At 44.2% G+C, this 12,513-nt stretch overlaps 1 protein-coding gene across 1 annotated transcript; it reads left to right on the top strand.

Annotated features, from left to right (window-relative positions):
* Positions 1 to 7,945: 7,945 nt before the first annotated feature.
* LOC107079713 (G-protein coupled receptor 183-like) lies at positions 7,946 to 8,815 on the top strand. Its single transcript, XM_015365868.2, has one exon. It carries the CDS (start codon positions 7,946 to 7,948, stop codon positions 8,813 to 8,815), a length of 870 nt encoding a protein of 289 aa, XP_015221354.1.
* The last annotated feature ends 3,698 nt before the right edge of the window (positions 8,816 to 12,513 follow it).

Raw genomic sequence — 12,513 nt, 5'->3', positions numbered from 1 at the left:
AATAGTTTTTTTTTTATAGAACAGTAATAATGATAAAAACTTTTGGAAATATTTTAAAATTCATTTGTCCAAAACATGTTTGTCACAGGGGTCAAAATACGTTTCCTTTCTCTGAACTTGCTATACCAGTAGCCTTTAGACACCGCCAGACTCAGCTTTTAACCTAGGCAGTTCATTGGGTGATATAACCGTGTGTACAGCTCCAAATCTCTGAAACACATTGCTCAGTCTATTAGCGACTCAAATATTTTTAAAAACCTCGACTGATAATAACGTCTAATTTTAATTAAGGTTCAGTAATACTTTAATATTCAAGTTTGCTTCGTTTTTGCCATCGTACTGTACATCATCGCGGATTCCTTGAAAAGCGATAATAAATGAAATATTTTCATGGTATTACACGGTTATCTGCTTGATAACTCTTCAGCAGCCTCTACAGAACAGCAACCTGTGTACACCGAGCTGAAATAAAACGTGTAAATTAACACTTTCATCTCTGTTGCGCACAGTACTGATTTTATATCTGATGAACGATCGTTTATTGGTCTATTTATTAGACATATGAGAAAACCCAACCAGTACAAGACATTCTGTTTTTTATCCATCTGTCGTTTTCCCCTGAAAAGACTACCTTTGACTTCTACCATATCAAGTGAATTCATCTCAGGAGACCCGAAGCCTCAGACATACTAACATTAAGTTAGCACGAATTATCTGCTACAACGAGTTAATCTATTAAAACTCAAGAGCAGCATCACCAGATACTCATTTTACCACGCAATGATGTGTCTGAACCTCACTGTGCGGTTAACGGTGGACTTCGATAACGGGGGAGATTTTTTAGTTTTTTTAAACCAATCTGCCACCAGTTCTGTTCTAGTGGCTGGCTCGACTGTATTTGGCATTATTTCACTTATAGTCACTTCGAGTACATAATCGCTTTGTTTTCATGCTGAACACCAGCATAAGTGACACTATCCGGGTTAGGTACTTACTATATCGGACTGTTTGATGTGCAGGAGGGCTATCCGTCCAGAAATGGCACTTATTATATAGTGACTTCTCTGTCGGGCGTCAATATTATTACGATCTTATTTGCACAAGTCCACTGATTCCTTGCAGTATTTTATCCTTATACTTACAGTCGTTATATAACCAAGGACTGTAGTTATAGGAGTTTGTGTTTTCTGCTGGTTTTACACTTACTTTTTCTTATTGGTTCAGAAAATCATTCCTATCGAAATGGCTGCCAAAATAAACGCATATGGTATTTTGTCGCTTCAGGCAATAATAATCGCGAAAGTGCTGATGAACGTGAAACTGTACCTCATCGCTAAATACCAGATTGCTCGGGAGCCGCCGGGTCCAGAGAGAGACAGCAAGAAAGAGTCCCTGAGACTCATCATCGTGGTGGTAGTCTGCTTCCTGGCGCTCTGGACTCCTCGCTTTTACTGTACTCTAGTGATTGAAATTATTAAGTCAAGATATTAGTTCAAGAACAACGTCAACGACCCTCTGGCCATGACTGTAAGGTTGCCACATTGCACTTTTACAGCCTGTTGGTGTTGTTCAGCTTTTTTTTTTGAAATGACCAATAGCTCTCTTCTTTCTTCATCACATTCTACCGGGGTAAAGTTAGCTTGAAGTTCGAAAACGATTTTGGCACGCCTGTGGCGCTTTCACGAAATCTCTTAAGAGTTACAAAAACACTTGCTTTGTGTATAAAATACATTGTGAATGCTTTCTCTGCCTTTACTTTTTCGTTTTTATGACATTTTTTGACCAGGCACGAATATTCTTTTGTCCATATCTTCGCAATGGAAGCACAGAACGCCTTCAATCCTAATGCATTTTAAAGACCACGACTTGTGTATATTTCCACAGCCTCTACATCAAACTATCAGTGAGCTAATTATCTTTTTTTAAACCTCCGGTTTTTCATCGATGCGTAATTACGCACTTAACTGGAACCCGGGGGACCGCTGTGTGCACACGTTCACAACGCGAGAAATACTGTTCAATACGGCTTCGTGCGAAAAACCCGTATATGACCATAGGCAGCAGAATAGCGCAGACCTTAAATTGAAAGCAATTTATCGGCAAATTGAGCTTTAAGCTGTTGCTAAGTTATTTTTTCGCCCCAAGGTACCGTGGAAACGTATTCTTCGTGAAATTCAAAATCAATACTCTCCCTCAATAAAAAGAGGAACACGTTTTACAAAGCTCGAGTCAGAAGGAACAGCTACAGTGAGCCATGTTGCCAATGCCAGGGAGTAGGTATTTCACAACACTATTTTGAGACTTCATCGATTGATACCCGAGAAAACCCATTCCAAATTTTAAAACATTAAAATATCAATTATCATGCCTTTTACGGCTGCCGTCCTCCAGTTGCCCTGGGAAACCGGAGTATCCTCACGAGGACTCGAGCTCTCCCAGGGCTTGCCGCTCTGACTGGATGCACTTTCCCCAAGACCCTATCTAATTACCTATTAGGGCTTCAATTACTCTATTTCCCTGTTCCTGTATAATGCCGAAGCACCGCCTCGTTCAATTCTCGCATTCCGGGGGGAGAGGGTGGGAGCATTAATCGTCCAGAACCCCTCTCCGGTCACCAACCTGCATCTCTCGCTCTTCTGTTCCTGTCTTCGTCCTTCGTCCTGCCGCGCTGCTCCCACGCTCCCTTGTTCAGCCCTCGCCGTGCACGGCGGCTCCAAGCCTACGCCAGTCAATCCTGCGCCCTTCTCCGCGTTGCCCCAGTGCTTCTCTCCGGCGCTTCCTGCTGCTCTTGACCCTCGACCCAGGCAGCCCGAACTCCCCTGCTGCCCCTCTCTCCTCTGCCGCCTCCCTGGCTCTCTCTCTCGGCCGCGTCGGAGCTCCTCTTTCCCGGTTTCAGCGCTCATTTGTCTTGGACGCCTAGTCACTCTTTTCTCTCCACTTTCTATCGTCTCCCCCTTCACCTCCCAGCGCCCGAGTCCATTTCTTTCCCGCAGCCCTGTGCTCTCGGGTCCCGGCTCCGTGAGTGGGACCCGTCCGCCGCCGATGTCTCCTCCTGTTGGTGCAGATGGCGCCTGGGTACCCAGTGTCCACCGCGCCCAGGCGCTCCAGCCAACTTCGGGCGGGAGATGTTTATCGAGGGGCACCGAGTTGACAGCTCAGGCCAGGTCTAGATACCCCCCCCCCCCAACACACACACACACTAAGGGCGTGGGCCTTGAATCGACCAGCTTTCCTGGGCCCCCTGATTGGGCCTGCGTGTTGGAATTCCGCGCCCGGCCATCGATGGTCACGGCTGTGGATAAGGGTGGCTCGTCCGTGTCCAGCGCGTCGGTCTGTCAGTCCGCCGGCATGCACCCCCCCCGCCTAATCGAGTGGCCCGTCCGCCGGACCGAGGTCCCGAGGACCCCCTTTCCTCCCCTCGGAGAGCTGCACCCCGATGTCCCAGGCTGCCGGCGGTCCCTGGCGGGCAGCTTCGCCGACGGCTTGCGCCGTATCCGTCCAGCGTACCCAAGTGAACCCGAGAGCGCTATCTCGCTGTGTCTTTTTCAGGATCGTCCCAGACTGCAGAACAAGGTGCAAACATTTTGAAGAAACATCTAGTGCAACAAAGGGGGGCTGAAAATATCAGTGAAGTTGCCAACGCGAACCACGAGGGAAAAATGCTCTTCCAGCACTTTAAACGTGCTTAAAGTTAATACTTTTAATTAATCTCTGCTTTATTTTAAAACGCCATCTTGGTTAGCATACGCGAATAAGGATCATAAAGCATGTATTGTGCTTTTTCTTGTCAAAACGATGATCTAAAAATAAAGCAATAGATCAGATGGGTATTTGGGGAGATTTGATTTATATTCTGACAGTGTCTCCTGAAAATCTAACCAAGGAAATCAAATCGAAGGCCCTTTAAATACTTGTATTACTGGCCAACACTAATGACCCCTTTACAGCATAAAAACATATTTCTGCCTTGCGTTTTTTCTCTTTTCCTTTATGACGAGAATCTCAAGTCTCTCTCTCATTTTTCTGTCGGAAATACACCTGGTGTTAAGAAAGGACACTGTTGCCACAACATAAATGATTTAGTTGCAATACTTCTCTCTTGGAGCCAAAGACCGTTTTCTTTTGTCTTACCCTACACGACTAGTTAGGCTTTTCAAACTAGCAGGACTCGCGTTCTGCGATTCCGTCATTTTCAATTTCATTTTCCATAAGGAAAGTTACAAACTAGGAAGCAAGACGATTTTTTACAGCCTGATTGATTACACCTAATAAGATATAATCGAATATACAGTCTTACTACAATATGCATTGTATAATAAAAAAATATTAAATAATATTAATTTAGGTCACGTGTAGGCTGAGTACTTGACCACAGCGACAGCAGACGACAGAGTCCAGGGAGCGGAGGCTGGGCCCCCTGTCTCTCCACAGCGCGTCAACCTCACAGCACAGCTCAGTCTCTGACCGCTCTGCGTGATTCACTGGGTGCGCCGGGGTGGGGATTTAAAATGCTGGGTTAATAATTTATACAGAGAATCTATACGTCACGGGGAAAGTTTCTGCATTGTTCTCATGATTAAAGATGGTTCTTGATGCACTCGAAGTGGCATTTGTCAATAGTTATTCTTGTAATCACCACCATCACAACCCCAGACTTTAATAGTTTCAGTCAGGGCAAGCACTGTAAGACACTGCGCAATATGCATACAAATAAAAACACGGATAAATCAACCAAAAACTTTTCAATTATTAATTTAAGTAATTGAATTACTTCAGTGTGCATTAAATGATTAATTGAAGATTTATATATCAGACATGATCTTATAAAATGACCTCAGCTGTGTTTTTAAAATTCCTTCTGACTCAGAGTGATGAATAAGTGAGTCAAGAATGCAAGAGCTTCAGAGCCGACATGAGCAGACTCAGGCATCTGACCTGAACTGCCAGTATAGGCAAGGGCCCTACTAAAACATTTAAACATTATATTGAACACTTGTAAGACCAATTTCCTTATCAATGGCAGTAAATGGGGGGATATTGATTTTAACATAGAACAGGACAAGAGTATTCAAAAAAACAGTTTAATTTGAGCAATTGAAAAACTATCAAAACTTTCTCGAGAATAGTTTTACTCCCAGGAAGAATCTTGTCCCTTGACAAGACAAGATCAACAGCAGCAGAAGAGAAATATGGATTTTAACCTAGAACAGGACAACTCTAAGGGAGAAGGAAAAAAAATCAAGAACAGATTCATTTGAGCAAATAGAAAACTAAACCATGCTCAAAGGGACCTCAATTTTTTTTTAATAATTTGTCAGAAATATACATTTTTTCCCGTAAAAGAAGTTTTACCAGCTGTGGCAAATCAAGGCCTCTCTCCCCCCGGAGTTCACACCCTGGTCTTAGGAGAAGACCACAGTGCTCAGACTCCAAGACACAGAGGCACAAGGCTGCTTTAAGCTTAGTATATCAGACAAAAACATTTCAAAAGCAACTGTAAAAATCAACTGATCGCCAAAGAAGCATCACCTGGAGACACAGTCATATGGGCAGGTGTCGCATTTAAAAGAGACAGAGAAACCTGACAGGATCATGGACTCTGGATCCCAAAGTTCCTAAACCCCTGGTCTAGACATCCTCAAATCTCCATGGCGATACTTGACCCCTCACCCAAGATGAACTGATGAAGCTCTGCATCAGATTAGGGAAGCTATCCGGCATCCCAGCATCAGAGAAGGTTTGGTTATCTAGCAACTCCTACCAGTAGAAACCTATTCGGATTAATAAATTAGCCAGGTCAGCTGCTGCCTTCACTAATGCACTAGAGACAGTGCACTACCAGGCATGCCTCTTATGAAGTCACTTGATTTCTTTCACATCACACAGCACACAGAGGAATGGGCCCAGTCTGCTATTGCTTTACAGTCCCTGCGTATGGCATGTATATAGACATTTAATATTGAAAATAAATTAGGTTGTTGCATGCAACCTTTTAGTCACAGGCCATCCTGTCTATCACATTTTTAATGCAATTTGTCTACTTTACCTTCTCTTTTGAAGACTAATGCTGTGGTTTTTCTTTATGCTGAAAAGAAATTTGGATACTGGCTGACATGCAACTCATGAAGCCAATTCATGAAGCCAGCAGCCGGATCACCCTGAAGGTACTGAAGGGAGAGGAACGTGGTTGGATAATTGGTTCAGGAGTGAGAATCTGTGGAATCTGGTGCCTGTGAGAATGTGATGGGTTCAGTTAGGAATGAGAGCGTGAAACAGTGGGTTTGGGAATGTAGCGGGGATTGCGAGGGCAAGTGTGGGACATGACAGTACCCCCCCCTTTAGGGTCGGCTCCTGACGACCCTATTCAGTGGACACGGAAGAAGTCATCAATGAGGCCGTGATCCAAAATATCTCCCTCGTAAACCCAGAGTCGTAGCCCTCCCAGTCGACAAGAAACTGCCGATGGCCCCTGAGACAGCAGGTGCCCAAGATCTTGTTAACTGTGTAAGAATGCAGGCCGTCAATGATTCGTGGAGGAGGTGGAGGAGGTCGAGGTCAGGAGAGGGGAGATCTGTGGTAGGGCTTCAGGAGAGAAACGTGGAAGGAGGGAAGTACCCTGAGAGTCAGAGGTAGGGCAAGACGATAGGTGAGAGGGGTGATCTGAGAAAGGATGCAGAAAAGCCTAATATAATGGGGTCCCAATTTATGTGAAGGTTGCCTAAGGGGTAAATTCCTGGTAGACAACCAGATGTATTGTCCTCGTCGTAATCTAGGCACAGGTCGTCGATGACGATCAGCGGTGGTCTTCTGTCTCAGGGAACATTTTAGAAGGGAGGATCGGGCATGCTTCCAGATCTTCTTTAGAGAGGCGAGGCGGGTTTGGAGGGAGGGAATATCCGAGTTAAAGAATTATTTTTTTTAAATGAGACATGCAAAAACAATTTCAGTTAAGAAGAAGAACCTTTATTTTATAAAGCACCTTTAAAATGTGCTTATGTAAACCCTTCACAGTAAGAAAGAATAGGAGAGGAGAGGACTGCACAATTGACCAATTAACCAACCAAGAGTGCAGTAGAAGATGCAAGAGAGCAGACACAGACATCAATGCAATAAAAGCCTTTGTGAAGAATGTTCTGAGTCTGAATTTGTAAGCGTTCGGGGTAGGTTACTCTCTGATATCCTTGGGAATAGAATTCCAGAGCTCTGGGGCGCAGCAGGAGAAGAGCCTGTCACCCAAAGTAAACAGATGAGATTGGTAGACAAAGTTGAGACCAGAGTCAGATGAAAGAAGATTCCAAGGTGGGGAGTAGAAAGTAGAAACTATACAGAATGGACCGGCAAAACTAGGCTTGCAAGGACAAGGTGTAGTAGTAACATGCGTTGTGGAGAGAGGTTGTCAATCTTGGAAGCAACAAAACTCTTAGAAAGTGTTTCAAAGTTGGGAAGAAGCATAATATGATTAAAATAGCCATGTGTGTGAACACCTTCTCCTCCTTCTCCTCTTAAGCTCTTCTGTTTTCTATTGGAGACATTTCTATAGGTGTATTGATTTCTATAGGTGATCAAAGCTAGCCTCAATATTTTGTTTGGGTAGCACATCTTTGATATGCTGTATATAGTATATTAAAAAATAGAACTTTGTTCGTTTTTTCCATGCATATATAAACGTCTCCTGTGACAAAGATCGCAATTCGGGTTTATTAACCGTATATTTATCGCAAACGGTAAGAAAATAAAGTAAATTATATTACGTTGGGAATCCACCTGTGATTTTTTTTTCTCCAGGAAAATGCAAACTACCCTAGGATTCTGAACTTGCAAGTAATTGTACTCGGGAGACACGAAGCCCAAGGCATGCAGTGACTTAGTTAACATGAGACATCTGCGTTCTAGTCAGCTGTTAAAACTCAAGAGCAGCATCGCCAGAGACTCATTTCTCCACGCGATGGTTTCTCTGAACCTCACTGTGCCGTTAGCGGTGGACTTTAATGATGCTGAAGATTATTTCATTTTTATAACCAATCTACTGATAGCCACGACTTCTTTTCTCGTGGCTGGCTCGGTGGTGTTGGGTATTATGTGTAAAAAGGAACTGCGAGCACAAAATCGCTTTATTTTCATGCTGAACACCAGCATATCTGACACTCTGACCGGGTTAGGCGGTTACTACATCGGACTGTTTGATGTACAGGAGGGCTATCCGTCCAAAAACGGCACCTATTTCATCCTGCCTTCGCTACTGGGAGTCAATATTCTGACCATCATGTCTGCACAGGTGGACCGATTCCTTGCAGTAGTTTATCCTTATACTTACAATCGTTATGTATCCAGGACTGTAGTTATAGGAGTTTGTGTTTCTTGTTGGTTTTACACTTACTTTTTCTTATTGGTTCAGAATCTCATAACGATCGAAATGGCTGCAAGAATGAACGCATATGGTATTCTGACAATGCAAATAATAATAATCCTGAAAGTGTTGTTGAACGTGAAGCTGTACCTCATCGCTAAATACCAGATTGCTCGCGAGCCGCCGGGTCCACAGAGAGACAGCAAGAAAGAGTCCCTGAGACTCATCATCGTGGTGGTAGTCTGCTTCCTGGCGCTCTGGACTCCTCGCTTTTACTACATTATCGTAGTTCAAGTGACCAGGTCACGATACATGTTTAAAAACAACGCCAGCGACCCTTTTAGCATGATGATAAGATTCACTGCAACCTGTACCCCCGGGCTGTACATCTGGGGGAGCCCCGCTCTCAGGGAGGCTGTGCTGAAGACAGTGTGGGGGAGAGTCTGTCCTCCACTGAGAAAAAGGTAGGAACTGGATTAAGATAAAACGATTTAGGAAGTGATTTGAATGTTGCACTCTTCTCTCTAGTATTATTTTAAATATAATAGTTCTAATCTCTCTTGTATTAAAACAACTTTTCTGTCCCGTCCGGACGTGCTCCCTGTAGCCCCACTCATTTGCGTTTTCAAACAGTAGTGTAGCCAGGATTTTCTTTGGGTGGCTGGGACTCCTATGGGGGTTCTATGTTAAAATCATATTATTTGCTTTCTTAAACAGGATGTACTTCTAAAAGGCAGACTAGTATTCTCCTCTGCAGCAGTACCCCTGGCCGAACTGCCTCGCAAGACGAGCTATTCTGAGCAGAACTTGCATTCATATCGGACACCACTCTGAAGCGCCTTCGGCGCGGTGAAAGACGCTCAGACGTCGTTATTTCTCACCGTGTTTTGTAATATTTACAGAGCCTGCTAAAGACCTGTTGAAATAAAGTACAAAATAGTCACGATTCTCAATATAACACAAGGTCTACCTGCGTTTACACGTTCTTTTGTTGGTAATTTTAAGACAATAGGAGAAATTTGGTAGCTGCCATCTCCTACCACCCCTATGGTGATGTCTACATGCGAGCTGCTTACTGGATTCTTACTGAGAGTAATAACCCGCTTTTACTGTGTGTCTTTCAGGTCTTTTAACGGAAACTTTAAAGACTGACATGATACCCGTTTAAAAAACTCCAGGACACCCAGACATACAGTAGGACCAGTTTCTAGAGAAGCGGTGCAACTCTCAGTCCTTTGCTGAATTGACAATTCTGCTAAATTAAAGCAGCATGCCATCGCACGATGTGTTTTTGTGAAATGCGTAGTAAAAAAATAATTTCCACTCATTTCTTTTTACTCTTAAGTGTTGCATGTTCATTTTCTTAAAATGTGAATTACTTGCTGTGAATACGATCTATAACTGAAGGGAGTCTCCCTCTTTCAGGTGTACGAACACTCCGTTTCTTTGCTAAATACGGCTATATTTCACATTACAGGGAAAGTGCTAATCGATCGACACCCCTTACAGAAGAGGAATGATTGATGCGGACTGGCTTATTGAGGATAAATTGCTCTTTCTCAAACCCTACACCAAATAATTAGGATATAATCTGAAGCTTAAACTGTTAAATGGTGGATCAATAACCCTTTTTTTTCTGTGTGTATTTTTCAGGATCCGACCAGAGTCCAACACAAGCCGCAAACATGTTGAAGAAATACAGCGTATAACTCAGATGGGGAATTGAAAAAACCAGGATTTAACATACTCCAGGGTGAAATAACCACTGCATACAGTTTATATATATTTATTTTAATTAATTCAAATTTGTCTTGGGTGTATTTAACATCTTAAACATTTCATTAGAATTGTCGACTACGGAAAACTGAAAATATTGTTTCTCTTTTCAAAATGACGTTTCTGAAAGCAAACAATAATGTTATCAGGTGGATTCGGATGAAACAAAGACCCTTTGAATAACAGGAACAGCAACCCTTACGGATCATTTAGACCGTAAATATATCGTTACTTTGAATTCCGCCTTATTGGACCTTTTCTGTCTGTCGTTTGCACTCTTCGGATGATTTTCTTTTGAGAATTTTCTGGGATGTTATCAGCGAAAAAACATCAGAGCTCTCGCGTTCTGTGAGCCAGTCCTGCAAGCAACACTTAAACCGCTTCATTTTAAAGAGGCAAAAATAAGAACTGGGAAGCAGATTTATTTTTACAACCTGAAGTGAAAATTTGTAATTGATTTGTGAACGTGTCACAACACACCCAGTTATCAAATGCAAATGAAAAGAACACAGGTGACATCACTTTAGAAATCTATCTCAGGGGTTTCTTTGTAGAAACAGTTGGACACAAACGTTAAAATGTCGCCAAGATCTAAAATACATTTCTTCGGGTATCATCTAATCACTGCTTTTTGTCACTTATACGTCTGTACTTCAATTGTTCAATATTTTATTTTTAAATAAACTTCCCTGGAACCAGTCTTCAGGCAATTTATCATGTGTAGGCTGAGTACTTGACCACAGCGACAGCAGACGACAGAGTCCAGGGAGCGGAGGCTGGGCCCCCTGTCTCTCCACAGCGCTTCAACCTCACATCACAGCTCACTTTTTCCTGGCCCCTAGCCCCTGGCGCCCTGAGAGTGCGCGCCTGGCCTGGTCTCTACAGGAGACACTGCCCCCCTTGAAGAGAGCGCGCTCTGATCAGCCTGGTACCTGGTGCGCCACCTGGTGGACGGCCCGAGTTCTAGCGCCCTATCCTGCCCTGTCCCTGGTTTCCCTTCCTGCACCCGGCTCAGTGAAGCGGAGTCTCTCCTGCAGTGCGCCGGCCGCTACTCCGGGCCGTGCCGCCCTCGCTGTGGGGTCCAGAACAGCTCCTGGCCCGCCCCTGTCATTCTGCTCTGTGACACACCGAGGAAGACATAACTACATCTACAAGAGGCAACAATAACGTGAAAGTCATTCATATAACTGTAAATATGTTTCCTAAAGTGTAGTATAAATAATCATTCTCAAGGTTTTTACTAAGATTGATCTTAATAACAATAATTGCTTACACTCATATAATGCTTTTCTAGACACCTCGCTCAAAGTACTTTACAGGTAATGGGGATCCCCTCCACCACTTCCAGTATGCAGAACCATCTGGATGATGCGACTGCAGCCATAGTGCGCCAGTACACTCCCCACACACCAGCACTCAGTGGGGAGGAGAGCAGAGTGTCACGATCGCAAACCCCCCTCTTAAGGGCGCTCCAGCCCTTCCTTGTTTTCCTCATTCCCCGCACCTGTTCCTTGTTCCAGCCCCTTTTCAGTTCCCCCTTAAAAGCCAGACGCTGACGCTAATCCGGGCTGTGCATTGGTTCCCGCATCATGCGAGCCCGGGACCTGGATGCGTCTGGCTCCGTTATGGTTTTAAGATTCTGTTCCTGTTCCCGTTCCCCCTGCCGGTCCCGACCCAGCTCTGGTTTTTAATCTTCTCTCTTGGATGGATCACCTGGCCTTGGACCTGTTTTTGGATTTCTCTTTGGACTCGTGCCTGGATTGTTTGCCTCGCTTACACCCCCTCCGACCACCAGCACTCCCTGGACATGCCCCCATGTCTTCATCCCCGTATCCTGCATGCCTTTTCCCCCAGTTTTTCCTCACTCAACCCTGGATCATGTCGTCTGCATAGGGACCGGAAAGAACTGTTCCTGACACAGAGTGATTGAGCCATATCAGAGATAGGAATTATTAGGAGGCCATGATTGGTAAGGGCCAATGGGAAATTTGGCAGGCCACTGGGGTAACACCTCTACTCTTTTTGAGAAACACCCTGGGATTTTTAAATGACCAAAGAGTCAGGACTCAGATCTTTACGTACAATGTTCCCGTTACTATGCTGGGGCATTGGGACCCACATAGACCCACATAGCCTCCTGCTGGCCTCACCACCACACCTCTTCCTGCAGCAGCTTAAGTTTTTCCCAGGAGCTCTCCCGTCCAGGTACTGGCCAGGCTCACCCCTACTGAGCTTCAGTAGGTTGTCAGTTGTGAGCTGTGGGGTGAAATGGCTGCTGGCCAACATTACAAAAATATCCTTAGCTGCGTTTTTCAAGAAACCTACTGACTCAAGAATAAATGAAGTTTGTAATCTGAAACTAATATAAAATATACAAGATGTTGTCCCTG

Source organism: Lepisosteus oculatus, chromosome 22, assembly GCF_040954835.1.
Source record: "Lepisosteus oculatus isolate fLepOcu1 chromosome 22, fLepOcu1.hap2, whole genome shotgun sequence".
Classification (NCBI taxonomy): Eukaryota; Metazoa; Chordata; class Actinopteri; order Semionotiformes; family Lepisosteidae; genus Lepisosteus; species Lepisosteus oculatus.
This window is presented reverse-complemented; position numbering and strand designations above follow the sequence as displayed.